Below are 21505 nucleotides of genomic sequence, written 5' to 3' on the forward strand. Positions count from 1 at the left end.
CAGAGGGCTAGAAATGGATTTCATAGGTTAAAAACAATTGCTGCTCTTCCAGAGAACCTGGCCCTGGTTCCCAGCAACCGCACTGAGCCTCACAACCATCTGTGTGTAGTTCTAGTGCCAAGAGATCCAATGTGTTCTTCTGGACAATGTGGTCATAGTGTGCTTATATGCATGCCATGCCCACTCATTACTTTAAAATAATAAAAATTTTTAAATGAGAGTCTTTGCCACACAAAATGTGCATAGTCCAGTGGCCTTATAAGAACACAAATGGGATTTTCTAAACTAGAAACAACCGAGGAAAACAACAATATTATCAGAAAGAATACAAGATGTGCTTTCTATGAGAGTCTCATATATTTTTAAGGATACTCACAGTCTGGGCAGTGGTTTGAATGATAAACGTCCCCCAGACTCTCAGGCATTTGAATACTTGATCCCCAGTTCATGGTGCTGTTTGGGTAGATTTAGGAGCTGGTGGCCTTGCTGGAGGAAGTTGTCACTGGGAATGGGTTTGGGGTTTCAAAAGCTGCACACCATTCCCAGTTGGCTCTCTCTGCTGTTTGTAGATCAAGATGTGAGCTCTCAGCTTGCTGCTCCAGGTGGCATGCCTGCCTCCTGCTATACTTCCCCACTCCCACCCTCCCCACCTCCCAGCTGTGGCAGTGAGGGACTCTGACCCCTCTGGAACTGTTAACCCCAGATAAACTCTCCTATAAGCTGCCACAGTGGTGGTGGCATTTTGTCACAATAGAGAAGTAACTAATACAGGCTGAAAATAAAGATAAAGAAGCAGGCATGTATGCAGCAATGAAAGGCAAGCTGAGAGAGTGCCTGGACTAGAGAGAGAGGGGTGGTAGGGCACAGGTGGTGTGAAGGAGGAAGTGGAAAAAAGGGAAGAGGGTGGCTAATACAGAAGGAAGAAAGAGATAAATAACAGATATTTGGAAAGTCTATAGGGAAACATTTTATGAACTTCCTTAAAAATATCCAGTATGTGTAGTGTGGTATGTGTGTCTCTGTGTGTGTATGTCTGTGTGTGTATGTCTGTGTGTGTGTGTGTGTGTGTGTGTGTGTGTGTGTGTGTGTGTGTCTGTGTGTGTGTCTGTGTGTGTCTGTGTGTGTCTGTGTGTGTCTGTGTGTGTCTGTGTCTGTGTGTGTGTTTAATGTGGAGCTATGACACAGGGTATAATAATAATACTTCCCTCAAGATCGACAGACTGCCCGACAAATACCCAGTGCCAAGCATGAGAAATAGCCCCTCAGGTTGTTGGTCAGGAGAGCCCAAGAGTCTTCCGAAACAATACAGGCTGCTGCTGTTGCCCCTGGTTGCCTCCCCAGGGTTAAAGGAGACCCCACACCTTGATCACATAACTCAGAGGAATTGAGCTTGAACTGACCTGGAAATCTCCTGCCTGACAACTAGCTCCCACAGTATCCTAAGATGCTATGCAAGTTGCCAAAGGGGACAAGCAAAGGATCGCCCTACTTGGCTGTAAAGCTTATACACAATAGTGACCAGCCCAGTGAGACATCCCAGATGCTCAATAGGTGGGAATTCATGCCTGATACATGATGGTTCTAGCCAACTCTTAGTGGCTGGAGGGGTTACAGACCCTAGGTGAGAACTTACTACTGCCGCTTTCCTGAGACGTGATTTCTAATTATTTTGGGTTTTTTTGTTCTATGCACTAGGTAAGGGTAGCTCTCACCCCTCATCAAAGATGCTTCTTTCTACCAAAGTCCACAACTGATCACAAAGCAGAGAGTAAGTGGCCATCATCAGGTGGCCATCCCAAAGAATAAATCTACTACTGTACAAGCCCTACACTTAAGAGAGAGAAAACTGTGGATGGCGGTGTGGGGTGGGGGGCAAAGGTCAAAAGAGCCAGAAGACTGGGACATCTGCTGACTGGACTGAGAAGTCACACCCATGGAATCTCAATGATGTGGTTGCCTAGACAACACCAGTTGAAAAGCCAGCCACCCTTAGAAGAAGAGTATAGGCCATCATTGGCTGCTGGGAGAGAGATGAGCTTCCTGATAGGTTATCAAATTCCAAGTGGTCAGCACTAACCATATGTACATGTGAAAAACACTAATTGAACTCCATGTAGGTTGCGGGGATGTATGTATGTACACATGTATATATGTAACAATAAAGAAGGTAAAATTGTGAGCTTGAGAGGGAAGAGGGGCCATGGGAGGAATTGAAAAGATGGGAAGAGTAGATATTATACAAATGCAGTACCCATATCTAAAATTCTCAAAAATTAATTTAAATAAAATAAAAACAGAAAGTGTATATAAAATAAAGATTCATTTTTTTAACTATGTGTGTGGGTGTGTGATATTAATGTGAATGTGGGTACCCACAGACGCCAGAGGACCCCTAGAGATGGAGTCACAGGCAGATCTGAATATCTAACCTGGGTGCTGGGGACTGAACTTGTGTCCTCTGCAAGAGCAATCCCCCAGCTACCTGCTCAGCCTCCGTTGCTTTTGTTATTAGAAGGAACAGTTCAAAATCAGACAGCAGCAAGAATGAACAGGCTTAAGCAACAGTGGAGGCTACGTAGGCCCAACAGGCATGGACTGAATGAGTAAATAAAGTGCAGTCTTGGAGAACAACTAGGTTATATGAGGAACCAAAAGAGAGCCTGGAAGATATCCTAAGACCCCCCCCAAAAAAATGCCTAACTTCAGAATGATGCCACAGCCATACAGAAAGGAACATTTAGTGTGATATATATCCTCAAATGATTTTACAACCAAAGAAACAGAAAGAGACAATCTAAACCCAAAACTAGCAGAAAGCAGCAAATAAAGAATTTAAGTAGAAATAAGGGATAGAATTTTTTTAAAAGCTAAGAGGTTTTTTTTAATAATAGACAAAACTAAACCAATACTAATTTAGCGACACCAATAACAAGAAAAGGATAAAATTATAGTGATATCATAATTTATTTAAAACACAGAAAGGACAGTGAGGCTGCTATTAAAAACTGTAAGGTACTGTAGTTGCACAGCCCAATATGAATAAATGTTTCTGGAAATATGCTATCTATCAAGGACGAGTTATAAATAAAGAGAATGTAGATACACCTGTAAGTAGTTAAGATTGCTAAACCAGTAACCAAAACCTTCATACTTAGTACAAGCCCAAAGCCAGATGATTTCAGTAATAAATTCTATCATGCACTCAGAGGAGAGGTCAAAATGCCCAGGACGGTTGACCATGGGGATGAACACTCCCAACTTATACATCTGCAGCACAATTCCTGCACAGGCTCGGGAACATCGCAGACGATGAGGCAGGAAGATTGTGAGAACCAGCGTACCAGGAAGTCTGTGAGACAGTCTCCTAGAAATGACAGGGAGCTGTGCCCATGAACTGTAACCATAACAGTATGGCTGCCTAATCAAGGCCAGAGCACTGATACCACCACCAGACGTGCTAATGTGGAGGGGGAGGGCTATACTTCTAGACAAAGAACAACAAGCAACTAAGGGATGCTGAGAGAGGAAGCACTGGTCTTCCCCAGGAGTGAGTCCTGTAATTTCATGTATATATGAGCAACACTAAATGGACTCAGCAGGGGTTACTTATGTAGGGCTGTGTGCATGTGCACATGTGTGTATGCGCAAGCATGCCTGTGTGCGCCCATGTGAGCATGAGTGCTGGCGAATACGTGCATGTGTAACACTAGCCATAAAAAAGAGGTCATGAACTTGAGAGGCATTAAGGAAAGGGATGCAAGAGAGACTTGATAGAGAACATGGAAAGGATTGGAGGGAGAGGGGAAGTTGGGTGGGGGATTAAACTACAGTGATTTCTCCAGCTGAGCCCCACCTCCCAAAATGGTTCCACCACCTGGGATCAGCCATTCCAACCACAGCCCTGTGGGGACCATATTCAAACTATAGCAACTAGCAAACTAAATTTAATAATGCATTAAAAAGATCACACAAACTATGAGCAGGAAAAAAATTGATCTCTGGAGTGATAAGCCCAGTTCTATAAGGTAAGTCATCTCATATTTTCACATTAAAGAAATGAAGGACAAACTGCCATGTGGTAATAATAATCTAACTTGATGTCTGGCATCAATTAAAAAGCAGCTGACACGGCATTTAAAAATAAGCAAAATAATAAGTTCACTTTATAGTTAATGAGAGATGATGTCCCTCGCTCTGTACCTGTGACCCTGAAGCGAAAAACCTGAAAGAGACAAGCAAGGATACCGGAAACAAAACCAAATTTGTTTAAGACATTGTTAAAGAAAATAATGGGAAACCACACCTGCAAACCATCTTATGCTATTGTTAATCTCCAAAGTACATATGGAAGTTATAAACAACAAAAGGACTGGCAAGGTGACCCAGAGTGGTTCTCTGCATGCGTCTGAGGACCTAAGGCATCCACGAGGTTGTCCTCTGACCCTCACATTGATGATGTGACATGTGAACCCCCACACCATTCATGTGCACACTAATAAGGAATAAAAGTTAAAAGTGATGGCAGCCTAGTAACTAAGTATATAGGAGGAGTTTGAGGAAAGGGAGGGAAGAGAGAAATACATCGCAGTTTCAAAAATTAAAAAGTGAATACTGTGAAGAGAGACACTGAGATATTGATTCTAGACAGACAGGTGTCTGGTTATATTTTTTAAAGAACATCAAGTTTTCTCTACTGGGGATATGTGTCCTTTGTGAGGAAGCAGTGAATCTCCATAGTCAGGTTGTCACATAGTCATATTCACTTCTCTCTCAGCAACCAAGATGAAAATCCACAGGGTAGCCTAGCGGGTGATATATGCCTACAATCCCAGCACTCACCCAGGGGTATGCAGGGGGAAGATCAAGACTTTAAAACTTCCTAGCGAGCTCCAGGCAAGGTGTGGCTACATGACAAGACCTTATCTCAAAGAGGCAAACAAACAAAATCAGAATATAAATTTCCCCAGACCTTCTAGGGAAATAAAATAGTGATCACCTTGCTCCCACCAAAAGGATAGACAAAGGGCTTGAAGAGTCAGTTCTTTAGAGGAGACATACAAACAGCTAAAGAAAACAGCTATATCTTTTCTGATATATTGTTATGAAATTACATGTTAGAACCTACTTTAGCTCTCTAAATGCTTGAAATACTGTACTATTTCTAGTTCATTACTTTTTTATATTTTATATATATGCTTATTCATTTCATACATGTTTTTATAATTCACATATCTTTAGATATTTAATACATATTTATATATTTTCATGTGTGTACATATATATTATATACAAATGTTATGTAGATGAAGGAGAAATGAGGGCAATTTGAAGGGAAGAGGAGGATGGTGGTTGGGGGAGAGGACAAAGTGAGGTGTGGAATGAGTATGGAGATATGGTGACATTTATGGATGAAAATGTCATGGAATCATTTCATCCGTCAATTTTTAGAAAGGAAAGGAACAACAAGGACAGTTAATCTCTGAATGACAGAGCAGGATGGGAGGGTGGAGGGTTCAAGAGGTGATGGATTCACAGACTCACGAGTCCTCAGGTCTGTTTGAGAATGGATTCCTAAAATAGTCAATAATTTATAAAGAATACAATGTACAGTAAAGGACAGATGTCTGAAATGTGGTGATGTGGCATTATGTACGTGTGTTTGCACTGAAAAGACTATGAAATTGGGAATTTCTCTACCTGAACACTACCAAGTTTCTCTTGGCATTTTTTGTTGTGTGGGTTTTTTTTGTTTGTTGTTTGTTTGTTTGGGTTTTTTTATTCAGATTTCACTGCATAGCCCTCTTCTCTCTACACATTCAGTCTATCAGAGTCACCTGGTCGCTGAGTGGTGGTGGTGGTGGCATACAAGTTTAATCCTAGCACTCAGGAAACAGAGGCAGAGAGGCAGAGAGGCAGAGACATAGGCAAGGGGATTTCTGTGAATTCAAGACCAACCTAGTCTACAGAGTGAATTTCAGGACAGCCAGGGCTATGCAGTGAAATCTGAATTCTAGGCCAGATAAAATATAAGAATAAACCATTTCCAAACACACTGGTGACCTTCATTCTGATATATGTAACATAGAACTTCCAAGCACATAATGAGTTATTTTCTATTAATGTACACTTATCAACTCCTTAATTAATTTGGACAGAAAATTTAAACCTTTCTCCTTTCTTTGCTGATGTACTGTTAAGGAATGACAGGTTAGACTGTACTTAAGTGTTTTAGAAACAATGTATTATTTTTAGGTCATTTCTCTTTTCCCTCTGTGTTGGACTTCAGATAACTGAACTAAATGGAACACTTTCAATTGTCTGTGCTTCAAAATGTTAATTCGTTAGGTTGATGAAATCTTTGTGCAGGTAAAGTACTCGAGATTTTCACTTTGTTGTTTCACCCTATAGCAGTGGCTCTCACCCTTCCTAATGCTGCAGCCCTTTAATACAGATGCTCATGATGTAACCCCAACTGCAAAATTACTTTCCTTGCTGCTTCAGAACTGTAATTTTGCTACTGTTACGAGTCATAATGTAATATCTGAGTTTTCCAATGATCTTAGGTGACCCCTGTGGAAAGGTTGAGAGCCGCTGCCCTGTAGCAACCACACCTGGTAGAATGAGAGCAAAGGACTAGGGATGCTTTTGTTTAAAGGTGAACAGAGACAACTAGGAAAGACAACAGAACTTCCTGGGGAAAGTAGCAATATTTTTGAACTCTAAAAATATCCCAGTAACCCTTTGCCTAGTTAGTTTGGATTTCATGAAAAATCTTAAAATAAATTTAGGACAGTTTCAACTTTAAGGTCTATAACTATTGTCTACAAACTTCACAGACTACATCTTACTGAAGCAGTGTTGATAAAGCCGGGAAAGCCTGCCCTATGTTTGCTGAGCACAGCACAGTCGCACGAAGCCACAGAATTTAGCTGTTAACTTAGCCTTGGAGATGGAACCACAAATGGCCGTGGAGTCTTTTCTTCCATTACGCTTCCTGTCCCCTACTCTGAACTGAAAACAGTCCCTTCTACCTCTCCTACAGTCTTCAGAGCTCTCTGCCAGCTCAAGCCTGCAATAAGTGGAGAAGGAAAGAGAACCCCATAATGGCTCCTCCTGAGCTGCCTGGTGGCTCCGGGGTCCCAGGCCAAGGACGTTTTCCTGGCCTGCGAAGTTGTTCCAGGACTTCTAGACCCACATGAAGCTCTCGTGTAAGAAAACACAGAGCACGTGCTAGCCAACCTGTCACTGGATGCAGTAGGTACTTCCTCAGAGAAGTTTACAAGGATGGGGAATATATTTCATATTCCAAAACCTGACTTACAGGTCAGATTATAACACACAGCTTCATCTTAAAAAGAGGGCGAGTTGAGAAAAAGGGATGGCACACAAGTAAGTTACCATTTGCTCTTGGTCCAGTAACAGCCATCAAGCTTAAAAAAAAATTGCTGAGTGGCAACTGTTAATGAATTTCTTGTATTATCCTCTCTACTCTAAAATATGTACACGTTTTCCAGCCTTCTTTTTTTTTATGTTTTATGGAGTCTTTTCTTATCGTACATGAAGATATCGTATATTTCCTTCTAGTTATTGAATGGACTAGTCCATGAGGAATTTTGAATTTATTACATTGAGTTATGATGTGTGATGGTTAAATTTTTAAATGTCAAGTGGATAATTAATTACACAAATTCAATTTATTGACAATTCTTTTCTCCCCGGGTTGAGGGCTACGTGTATAAAAATGTCACCATGGACAGCATATAAGCATCTTTGTGGCACGTTATGCGTGTAATTCAGTGTGCGTGCTTGTACATGGATGTGAGCATGTATAGGGAAGTATACTGCTTTGAAACAAAAATGTCCGCCAGCTCCCAAACATTCTTAATATGAGTGGAACAGAAAGTCAAGACCATGCTGTTTGCTAATGTTTGTCTTGCAGATAATCACAACAATACAACAGCAAACCAGTTATTTTTCTGGGACAGACTTTTCACAAAATATTAGCCATAAGCGCCACACACTGGCAGGTCAAGTTTAGGTCACTGTACAGGGACTTGGATTAGAAGAAGGCTCGGGTGCACTTACTCTAGTTAAATATGTAAAAGTTGAGTAAAATGTAACGTTCTTACTGGAGCTCTGTGCTTGGGCCACTGAGTGTTACTTTTTTAAAAGCAAGAAAACTGGAAGGAAATAAAAATGGCACCACAAACTAAGAAAACTAGAATATTATAAAGCTAGAAAAATGAAAAGGTGGTATTTGATGAATGTAATAAAAATATATTTTTTAATAATCGGTATCTAAACAGTGATGTGTTTTACTTTTTATTATTATTATTATTATTAGGTATTTTCTTCATTTACATTTCTAATGCTATCCAAAAAGTCCCCCATACCCTCTTCCCCCCCCCCTTCCCTACCCACCCACTCCCACTTCTTGGCCCTGGCATTCCCCTGTACTGAGGCATATAAAGTTTGCAAGACCAATGGGCCTCTCTTTCCACTGATGGCCAACTAGGCCATCTTCTGATACATAGGACATCAAGAAGGACTTTAATAACTCACTTAAAGAAATACAGGAAAACAATGCTAAAGAGTTACAAGTCCTTAAAGAAGAACAGGAAAACACATCCAAACAGATGATGGAAATGAACAAAACCATACTAGACCTAAAAAGGGAAGTAGACACAATAAAGAAAACCCAAAGTGAGGCAACGCTGGAGATAGAAACCCTAGGAAAGAAATCTGGAACCATAAACGCGAGCATCAGCAACAGAATACAAGAGATGGAAGAAAGAATCTCAGGTGCAGAAGATTCCATAGAGAACATCGGCACAACAATCAAAGAAGACGCGTTTTAAATAAAAACCAAAGTTGTCAACATAAAAAGGCTTTGTGGCTGCCCAGAGGCTGCCGAGCCAGCGATGCCTGAGCTAGTTGAGCCCCCGTTTCCATGCCCCCATGGCGGCCGCCAAGGATAGTCTCGAGGACCGTGATACTTCCACAGTGAATGCAGATGAGTCCAACCACAACCCCCAGTTCGAGCCAATAGTGTCTCTTCCTGAGCAAGAAATTAAAACGCTGGAGGAAGATGAAGAGGAACTTTTTTTTTTCCTCAATTACATTTCCAATACTATCCCAAAAGTCCCCCACACCCTCCCCCCCCCCACTCCCCTACCCACCCATTCCCATTTTTTGGCCCTGGCATTCCCCTGTACTGGGGCATATAAAGTTTGCCTGTCCAATGGGCCTCTCTTTCCAGTGATGGCCGACTAGGCCATCTTTTGATACATATGCAGATAGAGTCAAGAGCTCCGGGTTACTGGTTAGTTCATAATGTTGCACCTACAGGGTTGCAGATCTCTTTAGCTCCTTGGATACTTTCTCTAGCTCCTCCATTGGGGGCCCTGTGTTCCATCCAATAGTTGACTGTGAGCATCCACTTCTGTGTTTGCTAGGCCCCGGCCTAGTCTCACAAGAGATAGCTATATCAGGGTCCTTGCATCAAACGCTTGCTAGTGTATGCAATGGTGTCATCGTTTGGAGGCTAATTATGGATGGATCCCTGGATTTGGCAGTCTCTAGATGGTCCATCCTTTTGTCTCAGCTTCAAACTTTGTCTCTGTAACTCCTTCCATGGGTGATTGTTTCCAATTCTAAGAAGGGGCAAAGTGTCCACACTTTGGTCTTCATTCTTCTTGAGTTTCATGTGTTTTGCAAATTGTACCTTATATCTCGCTATACTAAGTTTCTGGGCTAATATCCACTTATCAGTGAGTACATGTCATGTGAGTTCTTTTGTGATTGTGTTACCTCACTCAGGATGATGCCCTCCAGGTCCAACCATTTGCCTAGGAATTTCATAAATTCATTCTTTTTAATAGCTGAGTAGTACTCGATTGTGTAAATGTACCACATTTTTTGTACCCATTCCTCTGTTGAGGGGCATCTGGGTTCTTTCCAGCTTCTGGCTATTATAAATAAGGCTGCTATGAACATAGTGGAGCATGTGTCCTTCTTACCGGTTGGGACATCTAGATATATGCCCAGGAGAGGTATTGCAGGATCCTAGATGCATGCAAAACTGTTCCGGTATGCTTCAGAGAATGACCTCCAGAATGGAAGGAGCAAAGCACTGGAGATGTCAGACTTCTGAAGCACAAGGAGAAAGGGGCCATCCGCCTTCTCATGAGGAGGGACAAAACCTTGAAGATATGCACTAACCACTATATCACACCATGGATGGAACTGAAGCCAAATGTTGGCAGTGACCGAGCCTGGGTCTGGAATACCCACGCCAACTTTGCTGACTAGTGCCCCATTCCTGAGCTGCTCGCCATCCGATTCCTAAATGATGAGAATGCACAAAAGTTCAAAGTTTGAAGAATGCAGGAAAGAAACTGAAGAGAAAGAAAAGGAAGGACCAGGCAAAAATGATAATGCCGAAAAGGTGGCGGAAAAGCTGGAAGCCTTTTCAGTGAGGGAGGCCAGAGATGAGGCTGAAGAGAAGTCTGAAGAGAAGCAATGAATCACTCTGTCTTTTTTCTTTCCTTTTCTTTTTAAAAATTTGCCCTACCATTTAAGGTTTGTTTTATTCTGTTTGTTTTTACAAGGGACTTTATAAAGAACTGAATTCCAACCTTCAAAAAAAGAAGAAAAAAAGGTTTTGTAATTATTAAACTATATACACACACATATAGAGTATGTGAATAAGATAAAATAACGTTGTTGTGGTTTTAATTAAAATAGCCCATAGGCTCACATATTTGAATGCTTAGTCAGCAGGGAGTAGAGCTGTTTGACAGGATCAGAAGGATTAGGAAGGATGTCACTGGGGTGGGCTTTGAGGTTTCAAAAGACCAGGCTGGTGCCAGTGCCTCTCCTCCTTCCTGCTGCCTGCAGATCGAGATGTGGAACTCTCAGCTTCTTCAGGGACCAAGTCTGCCTGCCTGCTGCTATGCCCCCTACAATGACGACAATGGACTAAGCTTCTGAGCTTCTGAAACTCTGAGCCAGCCCCCAGTTCCATGCTCTTTTATAACAATAGAATGGTGGCTAAGGCAAACATGAAAGTCATCTGGTATCTGTGAAAATAAAATTATACTATATGTGTGTGTGTGTGTGTGTGTGTGTGTGTGTGTGTGTATGTGTGTATTATATTGTATCATATATATGATATAATATAAATAATATATTATATCATTATATAATATATTTTATATATATATATATATATATAATGATTCTGGCCAAAGAGCAATGTAAAGGAGAAAAGAGTTTATTTCATACACTTCCAGGGCATTGTCCTGGAGGGAGAAAAGAGAAAAGTTGGTGCAGGAACTCTAGGCAGGAAGGGACATGCAGTAGAAACTGTGAAGGAACTCTGACTAATTCATTAGCTTCATTATACAACCCATGACCACCTGCCTAGAAGGCACTCCATAGGTCTGCTGAGAGCACTACTGCAGGGGGAAAAGACAATCCTCGGGGTGTGTTTGCCTGACAACTGAACAGCATGTGTCAGATGGCTCAATTCTTGAGACTAACAGGTAATCCAGGCCAACAGACTACACCAGTAATGACTTCCAGTGGCTTCGGTTCTAGCTGTGAAGTTCAATCAGCCTAAAAGATCTTCTCAAATGAGGGTCCCTCTTTTAAAAGTAGTATTAGTGATTCTGTTAGTCTCAAGAGTCACGGTAGTAAGATGGTCTTTAGATTTGGCTTTCCAGGCAGGTACAGAGTCAGGAGTGAAGTAGTGAGTGAAAGCTAAGTGTGTGAGCACGAGCCCAAACCCCAGTATTGGGTGCCTGAGGCAGGAGGATGCTTAGTTTCTGGCCAGCTGAAGAAACTCTGTAGCAAAATAGAACGATGATAATGATGATGAAGACGACGACGACGACGACAGAGTAATTGAAGAGAAATTTCTTGCTATAAAAAGAGCAAGAGAGGAGGAGAGAAAAGGCAGGTGCTTAGAGGAATGGAGAAGAAAACTCCTTAGGAAAGAACAGAAGAGAAAAGGGAACGCATCCCACCATCGCCTCAGCCATCTTAACCTTCCAAGCTGATTTTAGATATCGGCCGTCTTACAATGACTGATTTTAAAAAGTCCATTTTATAAAATACTTTCCCTAGGAAGTCTTACTGAACTGAAAGCTACTGTTCATATTTAGACATAAGCCTTTTGTGGAAACTTGTTATTATACATAGAAAGCAGGAATGCTTAAAAAATATTATTCACTGAAATGAAAAGTACATTACTTACAGTTATCAGAGATTCTGGAAGAGAAATACTTCAGAAGAGTTAAAATGCTTGCGCCATCCAACTCTGGCAGCTCTTCAGACTTGTCTGTGAGGGAAATACCTTGCTGCGGACTTTTACAGGCACAGAACCCAATCAAAGCTGTTTTCCTCAGGTCAGAGGTAGCTGCATACAGACAGACTTCTGCAATAATTGTTGTATATGTGAATACAATCTCTGAGGCCCAGGAAGTATCATATATATTATAGTTCTCTTCCTGAGACAAAAAAAAAATAATAATCAAAAGTGCACATTAGAGACTCGAGGTACATTCTGCCAGTCTTAGAAACCAGATATATAGTATGATTGTAACAAAACTGATTTATTCAAATGTTATGCAGTTGTGGTAAAACTAATTAAATTTTCTAAATGTACTCATTGCCGGGCAGTGGTGGCACACGCCTTTAATCCCAGCACTCGGGAGGCAGAGGCAGGCAGATTTCTGAGTTCGAGGCCAGCCTGGTCTACAAAGTGAGTTCCAGGACAGCCAGAGCTACACAGAGAAACCCTGTCTTGAAAAACAAAACAAAACAAAAACAAAAAACAAACAAACAAAAAAAAAAACTAAATGTACTCATTAAGCTTAGTTTTGATGAGTATGTTTTATTAAAAATAGTTCAGAAATATAAGTAACTAATATATATGTTAAATAGCAAACATCCAATTTAGTAGTCAATGAAAGGTAAATTAATCTATTGCACTGCCTCCTGCACCCATGGCAGATCGGAGGCCCACGCCCCAAGCCTAGAGCCCTTCCTGTTTCCCAGGAGGTCTGCCCTAACTAGGGACACAGGTGAGACCCCTGCCACAATACCCATACCAGCTGGGACCCCCCCAACAGAGTTCAGCAGATGGGGTATCTGTCCCACTCTTCCAGTCTATACCTCCACCTGCACTCATGGTAGATTAGCCTGCCTGCTCCCCCATCCCACAGCCCTGCCTGCCTCCCAGAAGGACTGATCTAACCTAGGTCACACAGCTCCACCTGCCTCTGGGGAGACCTGCTCCGATCTGAGACACCCAGGCCAGTCAACACCAGAGACAATCAAATGACAAAAGGCAAGAACAAGAACATAATCAGCAGAAGGCAGTACAATATGGCACCATCAGATCCCAGTTCTTCCACAGCAAGCCCTGGATACTCCAACACGCCTGAAGAGCAAGATCTTGACCTAAAATACAATCTCATGAAGATGATAGAGGCCTTCAAGAAGGATATAAATTATTCCCTTAAAGAAATACAAGAAAACACAGACAAACAGGTAGAATCCCTTAAAGAGGAAAATATGATCTACCAGGTAAAGGAATTTAACAAAATGGTCTAAGACCTAAAAAATGGAAGTAGAAACAATAAATTAGTCACAAATGGAGGCAACCCTAGAGATGGAAAACCTAGAACAGAGGGCAGGAACTACAGACAAAAGCATCACCAACAGAACACAAGAGATAGAAGAGAGAATTTTAAGCATAGAAGATACCACAAAAGATACTGACACATATACAAAGTGTTAAAAAGCTCCCAACCCAAAACATCCAGGACATTCAGGACAGAACGAAAAGACCAAACATAAGAATAATAGGAGTAGAAGAGAGCGAAGATTTCTATTTCAAAGGACCAGAAAACATTTTCAATAAAAATCATAGAAGAAAACTTCCTCAACCTAAAGAATGACATGGTTATAAATGTATAAGAAGCCTACAGAACACCAAGTAAGTGGAACCAGAAAAGAAAATCCTCCTGCCACATAGTGACCAAAACACTAAATGTACAGAACAAAAAAAAGAATGCTAAAAGCTTCAAGGGGAAAGACCATGTAACATATAAAGGCAGAACTATTGACTTCTCAACAGAGACTCTAGAACCCAGAAGATCCTAGACAGAGTTCATGCAGACCCTAAGAGACCACAGATGCCAGCCCAGACTTCTATACCCAGCAAAACTCTCAATCACCATAGATGGAGAAACCAAGATACTCCATGACAAAACCAAGTTTAAATAATATCTTTCTACTAATCCAGTCTTACAGAGAATAATAGAAGGAAAACTCCATAACAAGGAGGGTAACTACGCCCAAGAAAACATAAGAAACTAATCATCTCACAACAAACCCAAAAGAAGAGAATCATGCACACATAATACCTCCTCCAGCAACAAAATAACAGGAACTAAAAATCACTGGTCATTATTATCTCTCAACATCAATGGTCTTAATTCCCAAATAAAAAGACACAGGCTAGGAGACTGGATACATTATCAGGATCCATCATTCTGCAGCATACAAGAATTTTGGAACTTGTTCTACCTGAAGACCCAGCTACACCACTCCTGGGCATATACTCAAAAGATGTTCCACCATACCCCAAGGGCACATGCTCCACTATGTTCATAGCAGCTTTATCCATAGTAGCCAGAAACTGGAAGCAACACAGATGTCACTCAACAAAATAATGGATACAGAAAATGTGGTTCATTTACACAATGGAATATTATTCAAATATTAAAAATGATGGCAGCATGAATTGTGCAGGCAAATGAATGGAACTAGAGAGTAACATCCTGGGTGAGGTAACCCACACCCAAAAGGATATGTATGTACTCACTGATAAGTGGTTATTGGCCCAAAAGATCAGAATACCCATGATGTACCCCACAGAACCAAAGAAGTTAAACAAGAAGCAAGGCCCAAGTGAGGATGTTTCAATCCCACTTAGAAGGGGAAACAAAATAATCATGGGAGGCAGAGGAAGGAGGGATCTGGGTGGGAGCGGGGAAAGGGGGCAGGATCAGGTGTCAGAGGAGTCAGGAGAGAGGTTCAGAGGGCCAGGAGAATGAGTGGAAATATGCAGCTGCTATATTGCATATATTCTAATGTTAATTTGGGTACCCAAAACTGCTTATATGAGTGTCTGCACATAGCTTCTGGGAACATGCCCCCAGTTGGTTCTGATTGGCAAAGGAAAATGCCAACGGCCAATAGCTGGGGAAGACAGACAGAGGTGGGTTTTGGAATTTTCCCAGAGCTGCCCATGCCTGAGAAAAGTTCAGGAGAGAGAGGCATGGCCACCATTGAAGGAGTCAGGAGAGCGCAGCCCAGTTGGGCAGCCTTCTGGGTCCAGAGCAACCAAGATAGAACACAGAACTTAGTAAAATAGCTCAGGATTAACCTTGTGGTGGTGAAGCAGTGGCCCAGTGATTGAGCTGTTTAGGCATATCAAAACATAAAGGCTGTGTGTGTTTCATTCAGAATGTGAACCATTGAGGCGGGTAGCAAACCCGCCACTGGGGTTTATATTTTTATATTTAGATATTTAATTCAACAGATACCTGCTCCACAGCATTCAGCTTGTGAAGGGCAAGCAATGCACTTGGCAATAGCCTGAGCTGTTTAGGGGTTCTATGGGAGCACTTTGGCCAACAACCCAACTAGATGTAACCCATTCCTGGTACTGCAGGGCTCCCTTGGTGTATTATCTTCTTCTATTATTTGATTACTTTATTTATTACACACACACACACAAAATCAGAAACCTTCTACATGTTTTCTTTACATACTATGGTTTCAAATTTTGTGTTTTTATGGGTTTTGTTTATATATGTTGTTTCTTGTGTACTTTCTTTGAGGGTTTTGCTTTTGGGGGGGTGTTTGTTTTTTGTTTTTGGTTTTGGTTGGTTGGTTGGTTAGTTGGCATTGGTTTGTTTGCTTCCTAAAGAGAAAGAGTGTGGCATTGGGTGAGTAGGGAGGTGGGAAGAATTTGGAAGGACTTGGGGAAGGGAAAACCATAATCAGAATAAATTGTATAAATTTGTATTTTCTGTTAAAACAAAACAAAAAAAAGGAAAATCAAAGATAAAGAGGAGAAAGAGAATGATATGAAGTAGAAAGGGTGAGCATGATGGGAGGGGATGAGAGAGGAAGGGCAATTAGCGTGGATAGGACAGTGATGCACTGCATTCATATATGAGATGGTTTAAAAAAATAAAAATTAAAAAGGATTAGAGTTCAATATTGTTAACTGTTAAAAATCAGAAACAAACTTAATAGTCAACAATACAAAATGAAATGATCCCCTTTCCAATAAAATGTAAAATTTTCAAACGTGTATATAAATAATATCATAAATAATTTACACACATTGGTCTTCCTTCTTCTTGATTTTCTTGTGTTTTGCAAATTGTATCTTGGGTATTCTAAGTTTCTGGGCTAATATCCACTTATCAGTGAGTGCATATCTAGTGACTTCTTTTGTGATTGGGTTACCTCACTAAGGATGATATCCTCCAGAAATATCCATTTGTCCAAGAATTTCATAAATTCATTGTTTTTAATAGCAGAGTACTCCATTGTTTAAATGTACCACACACACACACACACACACACCCCGGGGATCCATCCCATAATCAGCCACCAAACCCAGACACTATTGCATATGCCAGAAAGATTTTGCTGAAGGGACCCTGATATAGCTGTCTCAGATGAGGCTATGCCAATGCCTGGCAAATACAGAAGTGGATGCTCACAGTCATCTATAGTATGGAACACAGGGCCCCCAATGGAGAAGCTAGAGAAAGTACCCAAGGAGCTGAAGGGGTCTGCAACCCTGTAAGAGGAACAACAATATGAACTAACCAGTACCCCCAGAGCTCGTGTCTCTAGCTGCATATGTAGCAGAAGATGGCCTAGTCAGCCATCATTGGGAAGAGAGGCTCCTTGGTATTGCAAACTTTATATGCCCCAGTACAGGGGAATGCCAGGGCCAAGAAGTGGGAGTGGGTGGGTAGGGGAGCAGGGCGAGGGGAGGGTATAGGGAACTTTCAGGATAGCATTTGAAATGTAAATAAAGAAAATATCTAATAAAAATAAATAAATAGATAAATAATTTACATACAAAATAAACCACACGCCAAAATTAGCCACAACCAAATCTATATATCTTAATGAGCTTCTATACGGTTAGAACGGCCATTGAGAATTGGAGCTGTGTAGCCTCACACTGAATTTTACACTTTCTCATTCACAAGTGGAACCTGGCCAATAATGTTTGTGCATGTGTAAACAGATGTACACATGGTTACATTATAACATTCAGGAAAAAAGGAAGAAGGAAGGATAAATATAAGATGATAAAGGATTAAGAGATGAGTTAAGGACCGAATTCGGGCGACAGACACAAGCTATGAAAGAGAATACAATGCTAACGTGTTTTCTAGTTCTAACTCTGCCACGTGGTTTTTGTTTTCTAGTGATGGACAGCTGCAAAAGTTAGCAGACATAACCGTAAAGTGTGATAAATAGTGACATTGTGGTAAACGAGCATTCGCTTGTATATTTACTTAGAATTATTACCGATTTATACACACCAGGTGCTCAAATGTGACATGTAGTGCTGTCAAGACCAGAGCATGTTTCCATTCCTGTCCACTTTCACAGCGACACTGCAGGGTGTTACCTGGTTCTGAGCAGACAAGATGTTCTCAAGGAAATCTGTCACTAGGTCCATCAGTGTTTTCAAGCAGGCCATGTCCAGCTTAGCAGCTTCCCCCAGGACCATCAAAGCCAGGGCTGAATCCAACCTGAATTATGAACAGTGATAAAGACTTTAATAAATAATAATAGTAATCCATCTTAATGAAAAAGCATTGAAGTCAAAGAAAATTTCTATATGAGTTTGCAATACTAGGCTGGAGTCATAAGCACCATGAAACATTCCCATCTCTTCACATTCCTGCCTGACACAGTAGTGAAAGGCTGTGACTCTCATGAGTACCCTTGAGTCATTACAAGACGTTCTGAGTTGTTTTCCTGAAAATGATTCAACCAGGTCAATTTGAGGAGGGTTTTCTTTCCGTGACAAACCATCTTGGTATTATGCTACATTTTTTTGAAAAGTGAAATATCTCGAAATAAAATGTATATTTCACAGAGAAAGTATAAGATCACAGGTTGGTTTTTTTTTTTTTTTAATGCTATATAAGTGGGAATTTATACTGGAAGTTGCTAGCCGTTAGCATTCATAGATAACGAGGTTTTTGAGAAATCAGGCATTCCGTGCCGTTGTTTTTCAGTTCACCCCACTAAGGTCTGTGCAGGCTGAAGGAGAGTTAAGAGATCGCAAATGTGAAATTGCCCGCATAGAGAGCTGTTTGTAGCTTTGGCTTTAGGTACTTAATAAGCTTAGCATCCAAGATGTTTAACAAGTGTGTCTGAATCTCACTACTGTGTTGTATCAGGTGACTCAGCTTAGGTATATTCATCATGCTTTCCCTATGCAAACACTCAACACATTATGTGAGTTATGGCAGGCTAAGGAAGACACACACACAAATTTTCCTTTTATTTGAAATCTAGGCAAACTGTCCCAACCCCACCCCACCCCCAAGACATGAAGGAAGAAAGGCATAGAATAGGCCCTCTATGGGGAAGGGACAGAAGCCTGCAGGAGGCGGGGCAAAAGGATTGGGAAAGGGAGCAAAGGAATGGTAAATATGATCAAAGTCCATTCTCTGCTTGTATGAAAATCCCACAACAGAGCCCCCATTGCTTTGTACGGTTAATAGATGCTAATAAAATAGGTTAAGAGAGGTACAGAGAGGAATGCCTTCTGTGAGACAAAGACCATTCTAAATATACTAATAGAGTTCTAAAGATCTCGGGGGTGGGGGTGGGGGACCTTTCACACTAATTGTCCTACTTGATTTAAATTTGGCAGCTTTGGATTCATCTCAGATTTTTCAAATACCATTCTCTTTAACGTGGCGGACTGGACACACAGAGAAGCCCGAGACACGCACACACACTCCCTTTGGTGCGCACTTAACTATAACGACATCTCCTCTGGCATCCCAGATTGCTTTGCAGATCTTTCTTTTCTAAGTCGATTCTTTTTTTTTTTTTTTTTTTTTTTTTTTTGGTGGACACACTTTTAATCCAGCATTTGGGAGGCAGAGGCCGATAGATCTCCATGAGCTCCAGAAATAAAAAGGAATGAATGGATGGATAAATAAATAAGAACAAAATAAAATTAGCACAGGCTAACAAGAAGTCAGCAGCGCTACACAAATGTTTAAATCTGGTTCTTTTGTTTTGGGTTATGCAGAAGTTTGCTAATGTTTGTTCAAATCGGGACACAAGCATCCTCTGGTATAGAGAACATACAGTGGTGCTTCCCTGAAACCCAGCCTGCTCCCACCTGGCTGCCCAGGGTGAGGCCCCAGCCGAGCAAGGGCAGGTGGCCCTGACTCCCCTCAGGGGGGCGCTCTCCATGGAACACATGCTCCGGCGGGATCCTGGCACAGCCGCCATCCCTGAGGCTTACGACTTGCTTTCTTCTTTCTCCTCGGGAACCGTTTCCCACATCGGCTCCTTGATGTGTTCTGGCAACTGCTGTATCTGCGTCTTTGTCACTTCCATGGCCACCCCTTCAGGCAAGTTTCGCTGGATATACTCCAGGTAGACACTGGCTGTGCTTCCAGTCAAATGTTTTAACTCCAAACATCTGTAGAGTGTCCTCATCTCATACTGGACTCTGTGCTTCTTGAAGATGTGCACCGACTTGAGAAGAGTGAAGCGCTCTATTTTCCTTGGTGGCTCGTGTACTTTAATAGAAATGCCAAGTTCTTTAGCAGCGAGCACGGCAAAGTACTCATAGCTGTCTAACACAGCCCTGTCATGGGCTTTCACTAAGATGGACAGGCGTTTGTACAACGTGTCTGGCTCATCGGAAGTGGTTATCGTAGGTCTGGTCACATCCTTTGGGACGTCCACATGCAGGTTTGACAGTGGCACCCACTTCATACTAGCAAGCGCGAGGCCACCAGCTCTGGTTGTCCCGCTCTTAGAACCATTTATAGAGGAATTCCTCAATTCCTGCTGCAGGCGCCGGCACCTTCTAAGTCGATTCTTAAGAGTTTCAACACTAAACCTCCCTGTGGTGGATGCCGACTTTTGCCTGGTTTTCACCCAAGACAGCAAAATGCTTGGCACAGATTGTCCCCTCGGCAAGGAATGTTGTGTCTCTTGGATGGAATACATGAGTAGGTTTGTCAAAAATGACAGATCTATATAAAAATATACTGAGATTATATCTAAGTACACATTATATCGAAGTTATAGAGCAGTACATTTGACTCAAAATTAACTTGGAGAATGAAAACACCATGTGACATTGGTTTGATCAATGAGATAGAAATAAAATTATATCACTACCTTTGGGATAGCATTGAAAATGTAAATGAGGAAAATACCTAATTAAAAAAAATTATATCACTAGGTGGGGTGACACACACCTGAAATTCCACCACTTAATAAACTGAGGCAGGAGGAATACAAGGTCACAGCCAGTCCAGGCTATATAATGGGACTGTTTTGAAAAAAAAAAAAAAAAACACAGAAGGGAGCATAAAAAGAAAAATTCCTAGGCTATTTTCCTCTGGCTAATAAAATATCATATATATATATAAAATACACACACATGTATATACATACATATAGATACATATAGATATGTATATACATTTTTTTATTTTTTTTAAAAAGAACTTTCATTTCCTTTACTGATCCTCTTCCTCCTGCCTGGAATACATTCTAATACCAGATTTAAACTTCCACATTGTAGTAACAACTCTGAACGCCACATGCTGGGGTGACAGATTAGGAGTCAGAGGACCTAAGCATCTATGTCACAGTACTTTGCCTGTCCTGTGCAGTAACTGAAGCCCTATCTGGTCACAGAGTGCAGCTGGGTTTCTCTAACACAGAGAAGACTAAATCCCAACCAACACACCTAACTTGACGTGTGCAGACATGGACTTCGGAGTCAGAAATACTGCCGAGAGCCTTAGCTCTGCTGCTAAGTGTCAGGAGCCATAATGGGACAAGCTAATAACTAGCAGGTGATCATCCTGAAGTGGCCTGCCTCGGATTATTATATAACCTGTGACAGGTGAGCCCTCATTAAGCAAGGCTGTGAGGGACTTATTTTAGGAAAGATCCTGCTATTAATATGCTTTTCCTGTTATTATTAAACATATATAACAACCACTAAGTAGATGCACACCCCCTTTGAAGCAGATCTCTGCAGATCCACGAAGATGTACTATCTTGTAGTGATGCCATATAGACAAATAGATGACTTAAGTCTTAATGATGATCCTATAAGAATTGCTAAAATTATATCTGTGATTATTAAGCTCTTTTATTAATGGGACTGCTA

General features: G+C 41.3%; 1 protein-coding gene and 2 pseudogenes across 8 annotated transcripts in view; 1 reads left to right on the top strand and 2 right to left on the bottom strand.

Moving 5' to 3' along the window:
• Tmem232 (transmembrane protein 232) overlaps positions 1 to 21505 on the bottom strand; it is a 285084-nt gene that overhangs the window by 162521 nt on the left and 101058 nt on the right. For 7 of the 8 annotated variants that reach the window (XM_006524493.3, XM_006524492.3, XM_030249871.1 and 4 more), the window contains 2 exons: positions 17744 to 17867; positions 12260 to 12512 (listed from right to left, as the gene is read on the bottom strand). In XM_006524493.3, the coding sequence (XP_006524556.1) occupies positions 12260 to 12512; positions 17744 to 17867 (377 nt within the window). The remainder of the gene's footprint in view (positions 1 to 12259; positions 12513 to 17743; positions 17868 to 21505) is intronic. The other variant, XR_003952145.1, reaches the window with a different exon arrangement.
• On the top strand, positions 8959 to 10525 carry Gm9288 (annotated as a pseudogene).
• Positions 19609 to 20178, bottom strand: Gm18736 (predicted gene, 18736; annotated as a pseudogene).

Source organism: Mus musculus, chromosome 17 (genome assembly GCF_000001635.26).
Source record: "Mus musculus strain C57BL/6J chromosome 17, GRCm38.p6 C57BL/6J".
In the NCBI taxonomy this organism is placed as follows: domain Eukaryota; kingdom Metazoa; phylum Chordata; class Mammalia; order Rodentia; family Muridae; genus Mus; species Mus musculus.